The following is a 22,577-nucleotide window of genomic DNA, read 5'->3' as shown; positions in this document are numbered from 1 at the left end:
CTTTACTCCTACAGTTTTGGGGGTGCATACGCCAAACTTTCCACACTTCTTTGACCTATAGCGAAGTAATTTGCTTATGCTTTAATAAGTGATCCCACCCTCCACGCCCCTGCGGCGGAGCACCGAAGACCCCTTTTTCACCATTGACTTTAACAGGGAAAATTTTTAAATAGCTCCCACTCGCAGTTTTGAAGCTACACTCCCCAAACTCGGAAAACATATTGTTGATGTCAACCCGAATAAAAAGGTGAATTTTGGGGGGGACACCCCAAAGTGGGCAGAGCTAGCAACAGCCAATGAAAATGTACAATTTTCTTTACGCTACTCCTCCCACAGTTTTAGGAGTACAATTACGAAACTTTGCACACTTGTTCGGCACATACCTGAATAGGTTGCTTGTGATTTGTTAATCGATCCCACCCTCCCTGCCCATGGGGCCATAGACTTTCATTGGAAAATTGTAAACTTTTGCCACTCGTACAACTTTAAAGTTAAACTTACCAAACTTGGGTCACTTATTCATGGCGTCAACCTGAAAATTTCTGTCACATTTTGTGGACTCTAAAAAGTGGGCGGTGCCACAAACAACCGATTTTCCCTATTGACTTCAATGAGAAAATTTTAAAAGCTGTCATTCTCACAGTATTTAAGCCAGAGTACCCAAACTTGGCACCGTGGGTCACTGGGTGACTGGGATTAAAATTTATAAAAAAGTGGGTGGAGTCTACAATGGCCAATCAAATTTGAGCCATTTGTTTAAATGGAAAAATTTAAAACTGCCGCTGCTCTTAGACTGTTAATGGCAGGGTCCAATCAGATTTATTTGATTGATTTAAAAGGGAAAAATTTAAAATGCTGCCATTCTCACATTATTGATGTCATGGACCTTTAAATCTCACAAATGTGGTCATTGGGTGTTTCCACTTCAAGTCTAGAAAAAAATCGGCGGAGCCACCAACAACCAATCAAATTTCACTCATTGATTTTCAATAGAAAAAAATAAAACTGCTGCCATTTTTACACGTTAAATGCCATAATTTCCAAACCTTAAAGTGTTAGTCACTGGGTGACTGTGGTTCACAATTAGGAAAAAAAGGGGTGGGATAACAATTTCAGCCATTGACCTTAATGAAAAAAAGATAGGTGAACACATGGGACACATCCATGGGGGGGAAAAAAATAGATATAGTGGTGGAATAGTGAATTTATTTATTTTTTGTGATTCTAACAATAGCTACATTTGTATTCACATGGCTACCTGTCTCTAGGTGATGTTGTCATGTTGTTAATAAAGTTGCGTAAAAAAAAAAACATGCAGATATGCTTCTACTCTGGCAAACATGATGAGATGCTACAGGTAGTAATACTATACATACTGCATATGTTTTGCTCCTCAATACACTACTATTCACCTGTTAGATACCTGGATAGTTAATTAAATTCCAGAGGTCACATGACACGTTTGAGGGTCATATGACTGATGCCATCTTTAGTCTTAGTCTCTTATGAATGCATTACACAGGACTAAAATAAGCCTTTTTTTTACATAGGCTACTGCATGGAGGTAATGAAGGTCTGCATGCAAAATTTTAGATACATGTATATTAGACAATTGAATAATGTTCTATTCTCTAAACAAATAACTGTAATAATTTAAACCAGAATGCATCTTTACAAATATTGTTGTAACTTGAACCATAGGAGAGTTTCTATGACAGGTTCAGTCAGCTGGATATATACTTATATATGTATGTGTATATTTATGTTCATGTTATAAATATGTATCATTATCGTCTTCTCTCTGTAGAGATTAAAAGCAGCTTTATCCCATCACCCTGGAACTATATCTAATGGAAATATGAATTCAATGGGACACATGATGGAAATGATGAGCAGGAACAGTCAGGAACAGTCTCCACATCATCATATGCACTCTCATCCTCATCAGCATCAAAATCTCCCGCAACATCACCCATACTCTCATCAGCAGCACCAGCAGCCGGCACATCATCCCCATTCTCAGCCTCATCACCAAGGACATGCTCATCATCACTCCCATTCACATCTGCACCCGCATCAGTCACACCACCAGACGTCACCACATCATCCCCTGCACAGTGGCGGACAAGCACAGGTCAGTGTCCATGTAGTTCACTGTTATGTTGATAATTGCAAGCACACCTTGTCATATGAGGATGGACATTACTAGAGATGTTGACTAGTATAACTTCATATGCTGCTTCATACGATTGTAGTGTTCACAATGTCCTATGTATAAAAGCAGAATTTGCACTTTGAAATTAAAAGTTTGTCCAGGAATTTGTAATTTCAGATTCTTTCCAAGTGGTAATTTATTCAGAAATATATTGGTAAAGTTATAGGATTGTGTAGACAAACATGTCAAGGGACCTCCTTCAATAAACCACATCGTTTGGTATTTTTTTTGCACCGATTTTAAAGTGAATGTCCATCTATTATCATCATGTCATGTGTAGGTACAAATTACTGTGATGATCGATTTCCTAATATGGCCCTGATATATCAAGACCGACATGTGCTACGCTGCTCTTTTTGGACCCTGCGCTGCCTGAGCAGGCATTTCATTTATGACCAGGCGCAAACCTCCTCCGGCAGTCCATGCACCAGACTGAAATGTACTCCAGCTCATAGCTAGGGTAGATTTCAGTCATCATTTATGCCATTTATGATAAATGTACTGTCACCCCACCCTTGAGAAGCTATTCAAAAAAATTGAAAGGAAAAGGTGACATAAAAATGGCAGTTGCGATTAAAAAAATTCAAAATGGCATTTGAAAAGTCTTAAAAATGACTTTTTTATGCCAAATCCATGGTATGAAAGGATGATAAATCTCCCCCACTATCTTTACATTGGTGACTGCTCAGTTTTTCTGAAAGAGTGTACCTGTCATGTTACTTGACTTATGGTTTATTTGCTTTCATACTGTATTGTATGCAGTTTTGTTTTTATTGAAGTTTGTCCCTGCTATCTCCCTGTAGCCTGGCTCTTATATAATCAGCCCCTTCCTGTGTTTGGAAGCCATTTTATGTTAGGCTATGGTACCAGACCAGTCACATCTTCTGTTTAACCCTTGCAAAAAATTATTCTATCACCTACTGTTTGTGCATAATTGCAAAAATTTTGCCTGGAAATAAACCTCATCTGGATACAATATGTACGTCTTTCAATGGAGTTGAAGCTATCTTATATCTATTAAGGTGAAGTACTGGCCAATGCACACTACCATAAGCCATACTGTCTCATGAGCCTCACACTTGCAATGAACTGAGTCAGAACAACTCAAAATCCTCTGCATAGATATAACGTTCATATATTACAGTCTAGCAGCTTGCAGCCACCATCAATAGTAGCTTAAAAGTTTACTGTATACTGTGTTATTATTTAGTTCAATGTATACACAGTATGCAGTTAGTGCCTAGCTCCCCCTAGTGGAGACTCTAGGTAGCCAGAAATGTATTCTTTAACTCTTATTTTTATTTTAAATATTTTTAACATTTTTTAACACTTGAAAAAATGCCATGAATTTTAAATGGTTTTCATAGCACTTTTTACAAGCCTTTTTGGTGGTGTTTTTCATTTTTTAACATTTAAACATGACTTTTTTTGTGTTTTTAAAATTATATAAAGAGGCCTGTAAGAAATGGCCAATAAATGACATACCCAGAGTATGATGTGTTTTGAACAAAACTCCCACAAACCGCAAATATGCCACATGGCAATAAAAACAACATTATGTAGATTTTTCAGTAATTTGCTACAGACTGTAAAGTAACATCTGGTTGCAGCATTTTTCTTAAACACTGTTAAAAATGCCAAAAAGTTGTGAAAAATTCAGAAATACTGTGTATGAATCCAACCTTAATTTTCTTTCAGTTTTTTTTAAACACAATAAATCTAGGAAAAAATAGTCACCAAATATAAGTTTTTGCTGCAGTTCATAATGCAGGTATTCCAGGTATGAATCTAAAATGAAGGAAAACTATAAGTGAAAGACTAATATTTCTCCTATCTTTTCTATCCAGTCCTGATTTTGACTCAAGAAACATGAATCCAAAACTGCCCTAAAAGCAGCATATGTGAATCCAGCAATACATAGGCACAGCTCTCAACACATCACTATCACTCTAAGGCCTCTTTCACACGGGCGAGTTTTCCGCGCGGGTGCAATGCGTGAGGTGAACGCATTGCACCCGCACTGAATCCCGACCCATTCATTTCTATGGGGCTGTGCACACGATCGGTGATTTTCACGCATCACTTTTGCGTTGCGTAAAAATTGCAGCAAGCTCTATATTGTGCGTTTTTCACGCAACGCAGGCCCCATAGAAGTGAATGGGGTTGCGTGAAAATCGCAAGCATCCTCAAGCAAGTGCGGATGCGGTGCGATTCTCACGCACGTTTGCTAGGAGACGATCGGGATGGGGACCCGATCATTATTATTTTCCCTTATAACATGGTTATAAGGGAAAATAATAGCATTCTTAATACAGAATGCATAGTACAATAGGGCTGGAGGGGTTAAAAAAATAAAATAATAATTTAACTCACCTTAATCCACTTGTTCGCTCAGCCCGGCTTCTCTTCTGCCTTTATCTTTGCTGTGCACAGGAAAAGGACCTGTGGTGACAACACTGCGCTCATCACATGGTCCGTTACATGATCCATCGCCACGGTAAAAGATCATGTGACGGACCACGTGATGAGCGCAGTGACGTCATCAAAGGTCCTATTCCTGTGCACAGCAAAGATGAAGACAGAAAAGAAGCCGGTCTGCGCGAACAATTGGATTAAGGTGAGTTAAATTTTTTTATTTTTTTTTTAACCCCTCCAGCCCTATTGTACTATGCATTCTGTATTAAGAATGCTATTATTTTCCCTTATAACCATGTTATAAGGGAAAATAATAAAATCTACACAACACCTAACCCAAACCCGAACTTCTGTGAAGAAGTCCGGGTTCGGGTCTGGGTACCAAACATGCCGATTTTTCTCACGCGCGTGCAAAACGCATTACAATGTTTTGCACTCACGCTGAAAAATCACACATTTTCCCACAACGCACCCGCATCTTATCCAGCCCTAAAACATGACGCCCGTGTGAAAGAGGCCTAATTCTCGTAGGTGTTATCATTGCCATAGTGTTCTCTTTTTTTCTTAATAATCCACATACAGTACATTATAAAGATACAGAGGATTATGAAGTCATAGCAGGTGAGTCCTGCAGGTGAGTCGTATCATTAAAGAGAGTCTGTTAGCAGTTTTGAGCATGCTAAACTGCTGACAGCATTAGTTAGGGACTTTTGCGAAGTTTATATTAAGGGTCCATTCACACATCCGCAATTTCGTTCCGCATTTTGCGGAACGGAATTGCGGACCCATTCATTGCACTTCCGGGTCCGCAATTCCGGGTCCGCAATTGCGGACAAGAATAGGCATATTCTATTAGTGCCGGCAATGTGCGGTACGCACATTGCCGCTGTCCGTGTTTTGCGGATCCGCGAATGTGTGAATGGACCCTAACAGTAGTAATGTGAATATGATCTTTTATTCTTCTAGATTCTGCTCCTACAAGTGCCCTACAGGCAGAGCTTCACTGTGAACAGCACTTTCCTCTGTGCAGTGAGCTGCCTTAGGCTAGGTCTACACGGCGACATTTGGGGACATAGGGGACAGCTACACTGCAACATTTGTAGCGCAACATTTTGTTGCACCAATGTCGCGCAACAATTTTTATAATAGCAGTCTATGGTGTCGCACTGCAACATGCTGCGACTGCGACGCAACAGTCGCAGAAAAATCCATCTCGAATGGATTTTCTGCGACTGTTGCGTCGCAGTCGCAGCATGTTGCATGTTGCAGTGCGACACCATAGACTGCCATTATAAAAATTGTCGCGCGACATTAGTGCAACAAAATGTTGCGCGACAAATGTCGTCGTGTAGACCTAGCCTTACATCCCTTCTGCTCTAAGTGACATCTTCAGTGGTCTCCTGGTTGACAGCTGTAGCTGTCAATCAGAGCAGAAAGGCTATAAGAGCACTTCACAGTAAAACACCACCTCCTGAGCACTTGCAGCAGCAGTGCCTGGAAGATTAAAAGTACATATTCACAATACTCTGGATAATAAAAGCTCCACAAAAGGTATGTTTCTATTGCTCTCTCCAGCCAATACAGAGTGCTGTCAGCAGTTTATTATGGAAGAAAACAACTTCATATTCACAATACTCCTGATAATAAAGGATCCACGAAAGGTATGTTTGTACTGCTTTCCCCATCCCCTACCTACTGCAGTCAGCATTTTATCATGGAAGAATATAACTGCATATTCACAATACTCCTCATAATAAACACTCCACAAAAGGTATGTTTGTACTGCTTTCCCCAGCCAATACCTAGTGCTGTCAGCAGTTTATCATAGAAGAACCAAAGTACATATTCCTAATAATAATAAAAGCTCCACAAATTATATGTTTTTACTGCTCCCCCAAGCCCCTACCTACTGCAGTCAGCAGTTTATCATGGAAGAATATAACTTCATATTCACAATACTCCTGATAATAAAAGCTCCACAAAAGGTATATTTGTACTGCACTCCCCAGACCCTACTTACTGCTGTCAGCAGTTTATCATGGAAGAATAAAACTTCATATTCACAATACCCCTGATAATAAAAGCTCCACAAAAGGTATATTTGTACTGCACTCCCCAGACCCTACTTGCTGCTGTCAGCAGTTTATCATGGTCAGAACTGTTAACAGACTCCCTTCAAAACTATAATAGATAGATTATTGACAAGTTAGTGAATTGCCTTAAATTTGCAGTTGTTTAACTGAAGGCTGCGTTAAACAGATTGCTCTGAAATACATGTGCCATCTTTCTACAGGGAAAAAACAATTGTCCCAAACCAAAAACATACTTGATGAATAATTACCCTTTTTGACGTCAGGAGACAGCAATTATGCTTAAAATTGCAGTATTTTCCTTTAAGTAACCACTGAAGGAAAACACAAGACTGCTTTCAGATGCTGCTAGCAACTGCTGTCTAGTGCACACGTGTTGTCTGGTGGTTCAGCATGCTATATATGTACGAAGAAGAGGTGTTTAACTCAACCTCATAAATGCTCATCTGTGTAGTAAATACATTAAGAAGGAAACATCTTTTGGCTGGAATTCTAGTCAGACAGCAGATGTGTTACAAACAAGGCTGCAGACACATAAATTACTGAGCTCCCAAGTCTCAAAATTGTTGCGCTATACACTGTGTACAAATTAACAGACTGTCTTTTATGTGACAGCTATGCTGAAAAGTTAAAATTTGCTCTTTGAGCCTATTCATTTGCAGAGCTCATTACGAAAAAGATTAAAATCAGAACAGCCGTTACAGGTGCAGTTTTCAAATAAACAGGCTGTCCTGCAGACATCTACTTAAGAGAAAGAAAAGAAAACAGCAGTGTAAGGTGATGAGAGGCGGCATTACCTGTGCCCAATTTATTGCAACTACACTTTTTTACTATGCAGAATTTCCATTTAAATAACTGTCTAATTTATAGATAATTTGTGATGTCACCAAATTTAAAGATATCCTATTAAAGAAGTCCTTTCCATTCAAGATCCTCATTTATTAGGCAGGTTGGAGAATAGCTATGAAGAGTATATACTCATTTGGAGGATCTCGCACATCCATGCATTACATGGACAGCCCATGTACACTGCTCAAAAAAATAAAGGGAACACAAAAATAACACATCCTAGATCTGAGTTAATTAAATATTCTTCTGAAATACTTTGTTCTTTACATAGTTGAATGTGCTGACAACAAAATCACACAAAAATTAAAAAATGGAAATCAAATTTTTCAACCCATGGAGGTCTGGATTTGGAGTCACACTCAAAATTAAAGTGGAAAAACACACTACAGGCTGATCCAACTTTGATGTAATGTCCTTAAAACAAGTCAAAATGAGGCTCAGTAGTGTGTGTGGCCTCCACGTGCCTGTATGACCTCCCTACAATGCCTGTGCATGCTCCTGATGAGGTGGCGGACGGTCTCCTGAGGGATCTCCTCCCAGACCTGGACTAAAGCATCTGCCAACTCCTGGACAGTCTGTGGTGCAACGTGACGTTGGTGGATAGAGCGAGACATGATGTCCCAGATGTGCTCAATTGGATTCAGGTCTGGGGAACGGGCGGGCCAGTCCATAGCATCAATGCTTTCGTCTTGCAGGAACTGCTGACACACTCCAGCCACATGAAGTCTAACATTGTCTTGCATTAGGAGGAACCCAGGGCCAACCGCACCAGCATATGGTCTCACAAGGGGTCTGAGGATCTCATCTCGGTACCTAATGGCAGTCAGGCTATCTCTGGCGAGCACATGGAGGGCTGTGCGGCCCTCCAAAGAAATGCCACCCCACACCATTACTGACCCAATGCCAAACCGGTCATGCTGGAGGATGTTGCAGGCAGCAGAACGTTCTCCACTGCGTCTCCAGACTCTGTCACGTCTGTCACATGTGCTCAGTGTGAACCTGCTTTCATCTGTGAAGAGCACAGGGCGCCAGTGGCAAATTTTGGTGTTCTCTGGCAAATGCCAAACGTCCTGCACGGTGTTGGGCTGTAAGCACAACCCCCACCTGTGGCCGTCGGGCCCTCATATCACCCTCATGGAGTCTGTTTCTGACAGTTTGAGCAGACACATGCACATTTGTGGCCTGCTGGAGGTCATTTTGCAGGGCTCTGGCAGTGCTCCTCCTGTTCCTCCTTGCACAAAGGCGGAGGTAGCGGTCCTGCTGCTGGGTTGTTGCCCTCCTACGGCCTCCTCCACGTCTCCTGATGTACTGGCCTGTCTCCTGGTAGCGCCTCCATGCTCTGGACACTACGCTGACAGACACAGCAAACCTTCTTGCCACAGCTCGCATTGATGTGCCATCCTGGATAAGCTGCACTACCTGAGCCACTTGTGTGGGTTGTAGACTCCGTCTCATGCTACCACTAGAGTGAAAGCACCGCCAGCATTCAAAAGTGACCAAAACATCAGCCAGGAAGCATAGGAACTGAGAAGTGGTCTGAGGTCACCACCTGCAGAACCACTCCTTTATTGGGGGTGTCTTGCTAATTGCCTATAATTTCCACCTGTTGTCTATCCCATTTGCACAACAGCATGTGAAATTGATTGTCACTCAGTATTGCTTCCTAAGTGGACAGTTTGATTTCACAGAAGTGTGATTGACTTGGAGTTACATTGTGTTGTTTAAGTGTTCCCTTTATTTTTTTGAGCAGTGTATTTTGATGCATAAGGTGTAATGCTCAATTTGTTCAGGTTTCCCTAATTATACTGTAGATATTGACTGATCACAGGGTGATTTCAGTAGCCGGACACTCTATGATCAGCTTGTTGCCAGTGTATCTTCTAGCAAAATCGTTTGTCCATTGTGGACATCTCCTTTAGTTAAAACAAAAATGGTCTAGATATTTTTATCCGTCCTATTTGCTTTTATATTGTTTTTACAGTTCTGAGGGGTATTGGCTCTTATTGCAGAGATGTAGCAGTGTATGGAGATTTACTACAGGCAATGCTCTATTGACCAAAATTATGTAGATTTTCTCTCCTCCAAAAGGAGGAAAACTACCTCATACCAGCAAAACTAGAGACTCCTACTAAGGCCTAGTTCATACGATCGTTTTTTTTTTTTTGCGAGTGTACGGGCCGTTTTTTTATGTTCAGTATACGGTCCGTATACGGAACCATTCATTTCAATGGTTCCGCATTAAAAATGGAATGTGTTCCGTAAGCATTCCGTTTCCGTATTTCCGTTTTTCCGTTCCGTTGAAAGATAGAACATGTCCTATTATTGCCCGCAAATCACGTTCCGTGGCTCCATTCAAGTCAATGGGTCCGCAAAAAAAACGGAACACATACGGAAATGCATCCGTATGTCTTCCGTATCCGTTCCGTTTTTGCGGAACCATCTATTGAAAATGTTATGCCTAGCCTGTAATTACTGTATACTGTATATGCCATACTGAAAAACGGAACGGAAACGGAAACACAACGGAACTCAAAAACGGAACAACGGATCTGTGAAAAACGGACCACAAAAAACTATAAAAGCCATACATTCATGTGAACTAGGCCTAAAGGAAGAGACACCTAACTGTAGACACCTGTTTTGGGGTTCTTGCACCTCATTGGTACACAGCAGGGGGCAGTTCAGCTAGATGAGATGTCTTTGAGAGGTAATGTACATACTTTTTTTTACCAAAGAGCACTGCCTGACATAAGTCTTCATAACCAAAAAAACTTTTTAGTGAGAACCAGAATCCCCCAAGCTGCATCCAATGCTTCTCACCCAGCCAATCAGTGTCCTGTTTTTGTCCATGGAACACTGCCTAAGGTAAGTCTCATAAACTCCTAAATCTCTTCAATGAGAACCAATATCCCTCAGAACTTTAAAAGTAATAGAAAAGTGAATAAGACAGTTCTGAAGGGTACTAGACCTCATTGAAGAGATCTAGTGGTGTGTAGAGATCTACTTCAGGCAGTGATCCATGAACAAAAAGCAAGGTACTAGTTGACTGGACAAGAAGCCTTTGGCACAGCTCTTGGGGAAGTTCAGATTTTCGCTAAAAAGATCCATCAATTATGGAGACTTAAGATGCTGTTGAGGGCTAATTTACATACATTTTTTCCCCATAGAGCACTGCCTGACAAAAGTCTCCATAATCCATGGATCTTTTAGTGACAGCCAGAACCCCCTAGAGCTGTGTCAAAGGCATTGCATCCAGCCAGCCAGTTTCCCTGCTCTGTACTGACAAGGCAACTACCCAAAAACAGCTGTCTACAGAACAGTACTTTTGTCTGCAGATGAGGTATTGGCTTATTTAATATCTTAGTCGTGTCTGAAAGCCTATTTAAATGGTTGAACTTTGACTTATAGGATAGCTGTCTTACATCTAATGGCATCAGAGGCAGAGCTTGTTAAGAGCTCATTTGCATCCCTTTCTTCACAGGATTGTTTTAAACAGTCCATTAAACATATACCCTGGACATATGTGTACTGTTTTTTTTATGTCACTGTATAGAGCTATATAGTTGCAGCCATCAGCCATTGACTATCCTTAACCCCTTCATTACCAAGCCACTTCTCACCTTAAAGGGAACCTGTCACCAGGATTTTGTGCATAGAGCTGGGGACATGGGCTGCTAGATGGCCGCTAGCACATCTGCAATACCCAGTCCCCATAGCTCTCTGTGCTTTTATTGTGTTAAAAAAACATTTTGATCCATATGCAAATGAACCTGATATGAGTCCTGTGTTTGGAGATGAGTCCAGTGGAAAGGAGCCCAGCACCGCCCCGCGTCCTCCGAATCTCCTCCTTGCTGGCTGACGTCACAGAGCTGGAGCGCCGAAATCTCGCGATGTGCGAGCTAGCGCATGCGCAGTGTCGGCATCATGTTCATTCCCTGTGCTGGCATCAGCACAGGGAACAAACTACGCATGCGATAGCTCGCGCATCGCAAGATTTCGTCGCTCCAGCTCTGTGACGTCAGCCAGCAAGGAAGAGATTCGGAGGACGAATAAAGTGATCTTGAGTGGCTTACATAATGGAAAACACCCATAAATGGCCCCATTTTAGAAACAACACCCCTCAAATTATTCAAAACTGAGGTCACAAACTTTGTTAACCCTTGAGATGTTTTACAAGAATTAAAGGGAAATGTATGTGAAATTTCAAAATTTCACATTTTTTTGTAGATTTTTTATGTTAATCAATTTTTTCTTGCAACAAGGCAAGGGTTAACAGAAAAATAAAGCTCAATATACAAACTGCTCTATGGGCACGTGACAGTGGTCAGAAGGAAAGGAGCGCCATATGGATTTTGAAAGCAGATTTTGCTAGAATGATTTTTAGACCCGATTTTGTATTTGAAGAGACCCTGACGTACCTCTACAGTGGAAACCCTCAAAAAGTGACCTCATTTTGGAATATAGAATATATTAAGGGGGGTACTGAGCACTTCAACCCCCTAAGCGTTTTACGGAATTTGAAAACACTTGGCAGTTAAAATGAAAAGTTTTATTTCTTCCAATATAATGTTGCTTTAGCCCCAAATTTTTAATTTTCACAAGGGGTAACAGGAGAAAAATCACCCCATAATTTGTTACCCACTTTCTTCTGAATACGGAAACACCCCATATGTGGTGGTAAACTGCTGTGGGGGCACATGGCACGATTCAGAACGGAAGGAGCGTCATATGGCTTTTGCAGCGTAGATTTTGATGGATTGGTTTGTGAGTACCATTGGTTTTTATTTTTTAAGTGATTGTCTTATGTGGGGGCTCATTTTTTGCGGGATGAGGTGACGTTTTCATTGGTATGATTTTGGGGTACATAAGACTTTTTGATTGCTGGGCAATACACTTTTTGTGAGGCAATTGCTGTTTTGGCATATTTTTTTTCTTTTTTCTGTGATATTTTTATAGAGCAGGTTGTTACGGATGTGGCGATACCTAATATGTCTATAATTTTTATTTTTATTAAGGTTTACACAGTGAAAGCCTTTTTGAACAGAATAAAATCTTGTTTTTGTGTTGCCATTTTCTGAGCCATAGTTTTTTTATTTTTTGTTGGATTGTCTAAGGTAGGGGCTCATTTTTTGCGGGAAAAGATGACGGTTTGATTGGTACAATTTTGATTGCTTGGTATTCAATTTTTTGTGAGGCAAGGTGACCAGAAAATGGCTGTTTTGGCACTGTTTTTTTTTTTTTTTACGGCGTTTACTTGATGGGGTGGATCATGTGATATTTTTATAGAGCCGGTCGATACGGACACGGTGATACCTAACATGTCAACTTTTCTTTTTTCCCATATTTTTTACAATTTTTTTTTTATTATTTTGGGAAAAGGATGCTTTTTTTTTTTACTCGAAACTTTAAAAAAAAATTGTTTTACATTTTTTTTGTCCCACTCTAGGACTTCAACTTTTGGGGGTCTGATCCCCTTTACAATGCATTACAATTAGTGTTGAGCGACCATGCTCGGCCGAATACCTGTTCGACCGAGTACCGCATGTGCTCGAGTTTCCTCCAAGCACGTTTTTCGGCTGCTAAGCAGCCAATAAACGTGCAGGTAAGTACTGCCATCACTGTAATGCCAGTAGCCATGTTGGCTACTGGCATTACAGTGATTGGCTGGCCGGAACATGTCATCGGGCGCTTCATAGCACCCGATGACGCGGGTTCGGCTCATTGCGAATTAGGGAGAGTTGCGCTTAGGAAGGGACAGATAGTGTAGTGAGTTTGTCGTCGCAATTTATTCCATTTTAAAACGTTTCAAAGACCCAAAAGTCCTTTTAAGGACTATTGTGTGTGGTGGCTGCGATTTAATCTTGCAAAGTAGTCTTTGATTTTTTTTTTCCATACTTTGCGATTCTTTTTCTATAGAGGGTGTCTGCAGTGACTTGTGACATCTGTTCAGCAATACCTTCTGTGTGTCAGGGGCAGAGATAGAAAGAATATTATTGAAAACAATTATATTTTTTCCATAATTTATCCACATTTTTCCTATAAACGGTCCCTGCAGTGAATTGTCACATCTGTGCTGCAATAGCGTCTGTGTGTCAGGCCCAGATATTGGGAAAAATATTACTGACAACAAATATATTTTTTCCGTAATTTATCCATAATCTTCCTATAAATGGTCCCTGCAGTGAATTGTCACATCTGTGCTGCAATAGCGTGTGTGTGTTGGGCCCAGATATTGGGAAAAATATTAGTGACAGCAAATATTTTTTTTTCAATAATTTTCTTATAAACGGTCCCTGCAGGTGCTGCAATAGCGTCTGTGTGTCAGGCCCAGATATTGGGAAAAATATTAGTGACAACAAATATATTTTTTCCATAATTTATCCATAATTTTCCTATAAAGGGTCCCTGTAGTGAATTGTCTCATCTGTGCTGCAATAGCGTGTATGTGTCAGGCCCAGATATTGGGAAAAATATTAGCGAAAACTATTATATTTTTTCCATAATTTATCCACATTTTTCCTATAAATGGTCCCTGCAGTGAATTGTCACATCTGCTCTGCAATAGTGTCTGTGTGTCAGACCCAGATATTGGGAAAAATATTAGTGACAGCAAATATATTTTTTCCATAATATATCCATGATTTTCCTATAAACGGTCCCTGCAGTGAATTGTCTCATCTGTGCTGCAATAGCGTGTGTGTGTCAGGCCCAGATATTGGGAAAAATATTAGTGACTGAAAATATATTTTTTCCATAATTTATCCACATTTTTCCTATAAACGGTCCCTGCAGTGAATTGTCACATCTGTGCTGCAATAGCGTTTGTGTGTCAGGACAAGAGATAGTAAAAATATAAGTGAAATCTATTTTCCTTTTTCCATACTTTTACGTACTTTTTCCATATACTGTGCTTGCTGTGAACTGTGACATCCGTGCCACATCTTGTGTGTCAAGCATGCATATAACATTTAATATAAAGAAGGCAAGCATTAAGGGACGGGGAAGTAGCCATGATGCTGATGGTGCACGCAGAAGCCGTGGCCCTGGGCACGTTGAAACTGTGTCTGCTGCCAGAGCACAAGAAAAACAATCATCCAAGATACCTAGCTTCATGTCCCAGTTTGCAGGGCGGCGCAGGACACCACTCTTGAAGACAGCCTAGTGCAAGCAGGTGGTCGGTTGAATTGCAGCAGATAGTGCTTCCAGTCGGTTAACCACCACCCTGTCTTCCACCAAGTCCAGTCTCAGTAGCCAGGAGTCTGGTCCACACAATCCTCACCCTGATCCTCTTTACTCCCACCATTTACAGTCTGGCCAAACAAGTGATCCCACACTCGGATATTCCGAGGACCTCTTTTCATCGCCATTAATTGATTTGGCCCTCTCGCCAAGCTTGCTTGAAGAGGGACCTGAGATCTTGTGCCCCGATTTCCAACCTCTTCAGCATCCAGAGTCACAAGAACATGATGCTGGGGAACAGCAATTAGTGTTTAATGAGGTGGATGATGATGAGACACAGTTGCCAATGACTCAACCACAATTTCTATTATTTTCAGAATGAAGTACAGCACACCGTTGTTGCTGGTGCTAGCAAAAGATTTTGTTAGTCGTAATCTGTAGTAGAAAAAATTGCTGCACACAGCTAGTTCAATTTGCCATTGATTAGTGAAATTCATTATTCACAATTATTTCATGTTGCATACATGATCCAGTGGATGCCCATATATCTCAGTCATATTGCATGAGTACCGTACGTTTCGGCCTGTTTTGGCCTTCTTCAGCGGTATACGATCTGGCAGTGACGGCGGGCAAGCTCGCTGGATCAGCCGCAATTACTGTCTCAAGAGGTTAAAGAAGAGCATGACACATAATTGTCAATCACTGAGGTTGTGGTTAGATCAACAAATCAGGAGGATGATCAGAGTGAGGAAGTGGAAGAGGAGGTGCTAGACAACAAAGTCACTGACCCAACCTGGAAAGGTGGCAACAAGCCGAGCGAGGAGAGCAGTACAGAGGGGAAGGGATCTGCAGCACTGCAACAGGCTGGAAGAGGCAGTGGGGTGGCAAAGATAGAAGGCGAGCACCACCGAACAGGCCCACAGATGTTCCACGGAGCACCCCCTCTCGTAAATCTCCCTTGCCAAGGGGTAGGTGTTCGGCAGTATGGCGCTTTTTTGAGGAAAGTGCGGACGACAAATGAATAGTAGTTTGCAACCTGTGCCACACTAAAATGAGTCGGGGCGTGAACACTAGCAACTTCACCGCCACCAGCATTATCCGCCACATGGCATCAAAGCACCCTAATAGGTGGGCCGAACGCTTGGGTCCACAATCAGTGTCTGCGGGTCACACCACTGCCTCACAGCGTCACCATCCCACTTTTTATGTCTTCTCAAACGCTCGCTGCTCACAATTATGGATAACGTTTTGCATGTGGAAGAGGTGGAAATGGGGGAAGACATTACACAGGTTGATGATTGCCAGACCACCCTCAGTTCATCTTCTCAGCGCGAATTGGAGACTGAAGAGGAGGAGGAGCAGGAGACAGTTGCCTCAGCTACAGAGGGTAGTACCCATAGAAGTTTAATTCTTTCTGTTCTGCAAGGGTGGGCAGAGGAGGAGGATGAGGAGATTGGGAGTGATCCTCCTGATGGCAACAGCGAAGTCTCGCCTGTCGGTACTCTGGCACACATGGCTGACTTCATGTTAGGCTGCCTTTCCGCGACCTGTGCGTTAACGCAGAATGCCGTGCATGTACGGTGGAGGATGCATTTCCAGAATGCATTCCGCCATACATGCACGGTGGGATGATCAGGCGGGCACCGGAGCGGTGCGCGCCCGATCACTGCAGGGGTCCGGCAGTATCCCCCTTCTATGCCCCTGCTGTATCCCCCTTCTATGCCGTGGTCCATGCTGACCGCAACATAGAAGTGGTTTGCGGCAGGGGAAGCAGCGCATCAAGTCCCTGCTGTGGCGGGGACCCGATGCGTTACAAGGCAGCCCAATGCCGTGCAGAGGCTGCCCAATGCCTTGGACGGCATCGGGACCTGCCTTCTACTGGTGCCGAGGAGTCCATCAAAATCTGCCTTCTAAAAACCATATGGCGTTCCTTTCCTTCTGCGCCCTGCTGTAGAAGGTATCACTATCTGTTTTAAAAGCAGAGAAATAGAAATTTGGAAAGTTGCAAATTTTTTCTAATTTTAGGTAAATTTGGTATTTATTTTATAAAAATGAAATATTTTCATTCAACTTTACCACTGTCATGAAGTACAATATGTGACGAGAAAACAATCTCAGAATGGCTTGGATAAGTAAAGCGTTTCAAATGTCAGATTTGCAAAAATCAGTCTGGTCCTTAAGGTGAAAAATGGCCCGGTCCTTAAGGGGTTAAACAACACATATTACTGGTTGTTCACCCTTCTCGACCCCCGCTACAAAGAGAACTTCTCATCTCTCATTCCTCTGGTGGAGAGGATGAGCAAAATTGTGCAATACCAGAAGATCCTTGTTGAAAAATTGCTCCAACATTTTCCATCTGATAATGCTGGTGGCAGAGTCCGTACTTCCTTGGCCAAACGAGGAGGGGAGACAAGGGGAACACACAGCAGTTCTAACAGAGGCAAGGCAAGACTCTCTAAAGCCTGGGACAGTTTCATGACACCCCGCCAGCACCCTCACCCTGATGCCACAAGCAGAGAAAAATTTTGGAAGATGTTGAAGGAGTACATAGCAGACCGTGTCAGCGTCCTCAGTGATCCCTCAGTGCCTTACAACTACTGGGTGTCCAAGCTGGACACGTGGCACGAACTGGCGCTCTACGCTTTGGAGGTGCTGGCCTGCCCTGCCGCCAGCGTTTTGTCTGAGCGTGTATTTAGTGCTGCTGGTGGGTTGATCCAGACATTGTTCAGAAGAACAGCGTACCTTGATTAAAAAGTTGACAGTAGAGGGGAAAACATATAAAGAATTTCAGAAAATGATAAGCTGCTCAGCTAAAATGATCACAAATGCTTTAAAATGGCAACCAAAACCTGAAAGACGTGGAAGAAAGGGAAAAACTATCATTGGATAGAAGAATAATCAAAATGGCAAGGACTCCGCCAAAAATCAGCTCCAGGAAGATCAAAGAAGGTCTAAAGTTACTATCTGCAAGAAGCCCCCGCAAAGTCCCACTGTTGAAAAAAAGACATGTGCTGAAGACTTTACAATTTACCAAAGAGCACATTGACTGGCCTATAGAGAAATGGCGCAACATTTTGTGGACTGATAAAAGTAAGATTGTTCTTTTTGGGTCTAGTAGCTACAGACAGTTTGTCAGACGACCCCCAAACACTGAATTTAAGCCACAGTACACTGTGAAGACAGTGAAGCATGGTGGCGCAAGAATCATGATATAGGGATGTTTCTCATACTACGGTGTTGGTCCTATTTATCGCATATCAGGGATCATGGCTCAGTTTGAATACATCAGAATACTTGAAGAGGTCATGCTGCCTTATGCTGAAGAGGAAATGCCCTTGAAATGGGTGTTCCAACAAGACAACGACCTTAAACACACCAATAAACGTGCAACATCTTAGTTCCAGACCAACAAGATTGAGGTTATGGAGTGGCCAGCCCAATCCCCGGATCTTAATCCAATAGAAAACGTTTCTGAGGCAAAACCAAGAAATAGAGAAGAACTGTGAAATGTAGTCCAATCATCCTGGGCTGGAATACCTGTTCACAGGTGCCAGAAGTTGGTTGACTCCATGCAACACAGATGTACAGCAGTTCTCAGAAACGGTGGTTATACAAGTAAATATTAGTTAAGTGATTCAAAGGAAAGCAAAATCTTCAAACATTTTTCAGTTTATATAGTGAATGTTTGAGTTTGTAAAGAAGAATACAAACACTGCTATTTTTTTTTTGAACAGTCTAAAATTCACTTTTCTCCAATTTTTTTTGAGGAACCACACAAATTTGATATATTTTTCTTCATGATTTGATTTGGAATAGAATGTGTAGTGTTCCTTCCCAATGTATTTGTGTGTATGGAAATAGAAGCTATTAGAAGCATTTTGAGCTTTATTCACTTTTTTTAAACACACTGCTATTATTTGGAACACAACTGCATATATGTATATTTCTCAGTGTATATGCCAAACGCTGTCCCCCCCACACACACATACACTTAATGTACTATTATTTCATTCTAATCCTTTCCATCTGAACAACACAATTATATACAATCATCAAGTAACTCATAGAATTCTTCTACTATATAAATACACCGATTTTCCTTATATTGTAATATATTTTTAATTTTAAAAAGAGAAAGAATGGAATAGACGGCTCTACTGCTCAGGCAAATGATCGAGGTGCGGAGCTGCTAGAACTGACTCACCCAGTCAGGAGTAGATTATTTGAAAGAAAATAAGTAAGCAGGCACACTCTAATTTGGGTCAATCTATTAATTTATTTATATATATAGTGAATGTAAGATGTATTAAAATAATGTTCGATAAAATGAGGCAAAGGTGTAGCATATGGTATGAAGAATCGTATTGGGGAATTGAATTCTGCTAACTGTCCTTTTTAATGGATAAAAGTAATGGATGTAGAGATGGGTGGGTTGTCACTAAATAGTCACCAGCTGGTATTGGGGATGTTATGGTGATAAAATATAAAAATAAAATGTGCGCTAAAAAATGATGCGCTAGTAAAACGAAGAAGGTAAAAGAATATATGTAAGATAGTTGTCCTTATACATAGAATCGTCTTTTCATGAAATAGTAGTCTCAAAGTGGAGGCTAAGAATAATGCGTTTTGCTCCTTATATAGGGTAGTCTTTTTCTTTTGTGGTGATATCCTCTAGATAAGAGATAAATAAAATAGGTGAATATTGTGCCTTGTGACTCCTTTTATATGATCCCCGCTATTAAATGGAGAGTACGTGATGCGCCTTTTTGCTATATAAATAGCATAGAGCCGCAGGCATGTACATTAGTATATTGTAGCAATAAATTGATGTTATGCTTCTTATGCGGGTGCTATGGGAGGAAGGGGTGCTCTGTGCCTGAGTGTGGCGTCCCGTCTCTGTAGTGATCTCTGTAGCCAGAGGCAGTACAGGACGCCGCACTCAGGCACAGAGCGCTCCTTCCTCCCATAGCACCCGCATAAGAAGCATAACATCAATTTATTACTACAATATACTAATGTACATGCCTGCGGCTCTATGCTATTTATATAGCAAAAAGGCGCATCACGTACTCTCCATTTAATATCGGGGATCATATAAAAGGAGTCACAAGGCGCAATATTCACCTATTTTATTTATCTCTTATCTAGAGGATATCACCACAAAAGAAAAAGACTACCCTATATAAGGAGCAAAACGCATTATTCTTAGCCTCCACTTTGAGACTACTATTTCATGAAAAGACGATTCTATGTATAAGGACAACTATCTTACATATATTCTTTTACCTTCTTCGTTTAACTAGCGCATCATTTTTTTAGCGCACATTTTATTAGCGCACATTTTATTTTTATATTTTATCACCATAACATCCCCAATACCAGCTGGTGACTATTTAGTGACAACCCACCCATCTCTACATCCATTACTTTTATCCATTAAAAAGGACAGTTAGCAGAATTCAATTCCCCAATACGATTCTTCATACCATATGCTACACCTTTGCCTCATTTTATCGAACATTATTTTAATACATCTTACATTCACTATATATATAAATAAATTAATAAATTGACCCAAATTAGAGTGTGCCTGCTTACTTATTTTCTTTCAAATATTTTTAATTTTAGTGATTATTACTAGAGGCTTGCATGCCGCAGCATGATCAGGTGATCTCTAGTGACTGTAAATCTGCACACCACTCATCTGCCTTCTAAGTAGTACGCACCTTGTCAGGCTCCCAAGGACAGCACTTAGTTTTATAGGTTTAGGCTCTCCTTAAAATTATGAGCCCTGTGAATATTGTGTAATGGCACTTTAATCAGTGGGAATCTAGTCAATGTAGAAGCCCCATTAGAAATCTTTTCCTTACCAGGCTGCATGTCAGAAATAATTTAGAAGGCAGTGGCTACGCCTTTGAACTTATGCCAGAACTGAGGATGTGTGATAAGAGGTTAACACTACAACGTTATTAGTGATTTAGTATCTATAGTAGACATGTTATATTGTATCTGCAGGCTGGTCGACAGAACATAATGCGCTTGCAGGCAGGATAATGCATTGTAAGCATACCTTTGGTAAACATATACCAATTTATCAGGAGACTGCATAAACAACAATTTTCTAATATACTCTCATTTTGTTACTGCCCCTTTCATAGGCAAAAGCATTGTGTAATCTTTCCCCAATCAGACCACTATATTTGTCATATTGTCCTTTCTACTTATGCACAATTTTAGCTGTGTGGTATTTTTAATAGTTTGTGGCCCATGTTACTATATTTTGGGTACTGTACCTCTGTGTGTACCTTATTATTATTACTATTATTATTATATTATTTTTTTCTTTGCTATATACTGTATTTTGGTGCTGAACCCAACTGACTTATCTTGAGAGGACTTCCATTCCTACTGGTAACTACACACTCTAGTACACTTTTTTGCCATATTTCCACCTATCAAATAAATTAATTGCTAGATAACCAACATGCACTAGAGTTTTAATACCCTACCTAAAAGAAGCCGCGTCTGCGCACTGTAAGGTATTTTTACGAAGTAAGGATTTTTGTTAGAACACTTTCTAGATGTACGGGCCAGCACATGTGCATCAAACGCTCTTGTGCCTCTGCCCATAATGGGGAATGAAGTGAGCAGGCGTGGCGAATCTTGTGAACGGCGCTGGCGCTGGATTTCTGAAGAACCTAGGGCGGGCCAGAGGGGTGAAAGGGGAGGGGTTTCACATGAAAAGCGACAAGGGGCCTGGGCACCGGCCGCTTGAACGCTGCCCTGGGCACCTTCAGAACCTAATTAACATATTGAAGAAAAGTGTTTTTTTTAGCAAAAATAAGCGACGGACAGCTATACGGTAAGTAGCATTCCAGTATGGGGACTATAATGCAGATCATAGTGTTAGTGTTCTATAATGGTCAGTTTAGGTAAAAGACTCCCTTTAAAATTGGTCAATTGGTAGCTTTCACTTTCTCAAATTCCTAATATTACCATATAGCTGATGGAGACACACATTTAATTGTTTTCAGTCATATAACCAGCAAGAGAGAACATCAAGCTGTAAGGACTCGTGCATGGTTTGCTTGAGAATACAAGTGTCCACTGGACATTTATAAACCAGGGAAGTGTCCTGGGCTCTTGGCTGTAAACCGTCCAAACACCCCCTCTGCTTTTGATTGCCATCTCCATTGGTGTCCACCTTCATTCTACATCCTAATCAGTGGGAAATCGCTTGAGCTATCCATCAACATTTAGAAACACAAATTCTTACAATAGGAGTGCAGTACTGTTAAGCAACTTTTTAGTTGGTGCATTAACAGCCATTACAAGACTGGGTTGGCCATAGGCCTGAGGACCGAGTTTTCTGCATGACTTCCCAAAAACATGGGCCTCTTGAATGGAAAGTCAGTGTCTGGCTACAGTACAGACTTACTAGATACATTATAAAAAGTCATGTGTGGACTCCCACATCATCAGTTTTATCTGACATCAGTCTTTCGTGTTATGAATGAGTTTTGAAAAGGACAAAGACAATGGATTCATTTTACCTGAGGTCAAAAATGTTGATTCAAGGCATAAATATGAGCACATCTTATCTGTGCAACACAACAGAACTATTTCCAGCAACTGCAAATTTGAACAGAATTATCCAGACTGGAAGACTAGAGAGTTAAAATGATGTGATCCTGCTAATATGCCATCATGGCTGAGCAGCCTGACAGGAAAATGCACCAATATGTAGTATACGGTATGCAAGTACTAGAGCAGGCATGGCCAACCTGTGGCTCTCCAGCTGTTGTAAAACTACAACTCCCACCATGCCC

The 22,577-nt window shown here is 41.1% G+C and overlaps 1 protein-coding gene across 2 annotated transcripts in view; it reads left to right on the top strand.

The window, feature by feature from the left end:
- Positions 1-22,577, top strand: part of CREB5 (cAMP responsive element binding protein 5) — a 505,301-nt gene that overhangs the window by 457,604 nt on the left and 25,120 nt on the right. For both annotated transcript variants that reach the window (XM_040433574.1, XM_040433575.1), the window contains exon 8: positions 1,808-2,134. In XM_040433574.1, the coding sequence (XP_040289508.1) occupies positions 1,808-2,134 (327 nt within the window). The remainder of the gene's footprint in view (positions 1-1,807; positions 2,135-22,577) is intronic.

Source organism: Bufo bufo, chromosome 5 (genome assembly GCF_905171765.1).
Source record: "Bufo bufo chromosome 5, aBufBuf1.1, whole genome shotgun sequence".
NCBI lineage: Eukaryota > Metazoa > Chordata > Amphibia > Anura > Bufonidae > Bufo > Bufo bufo.
Note: the sequence above shows the minus strand (reverse complement) of the source record. Positions and strands in the feature narration are given on the sequence as shown.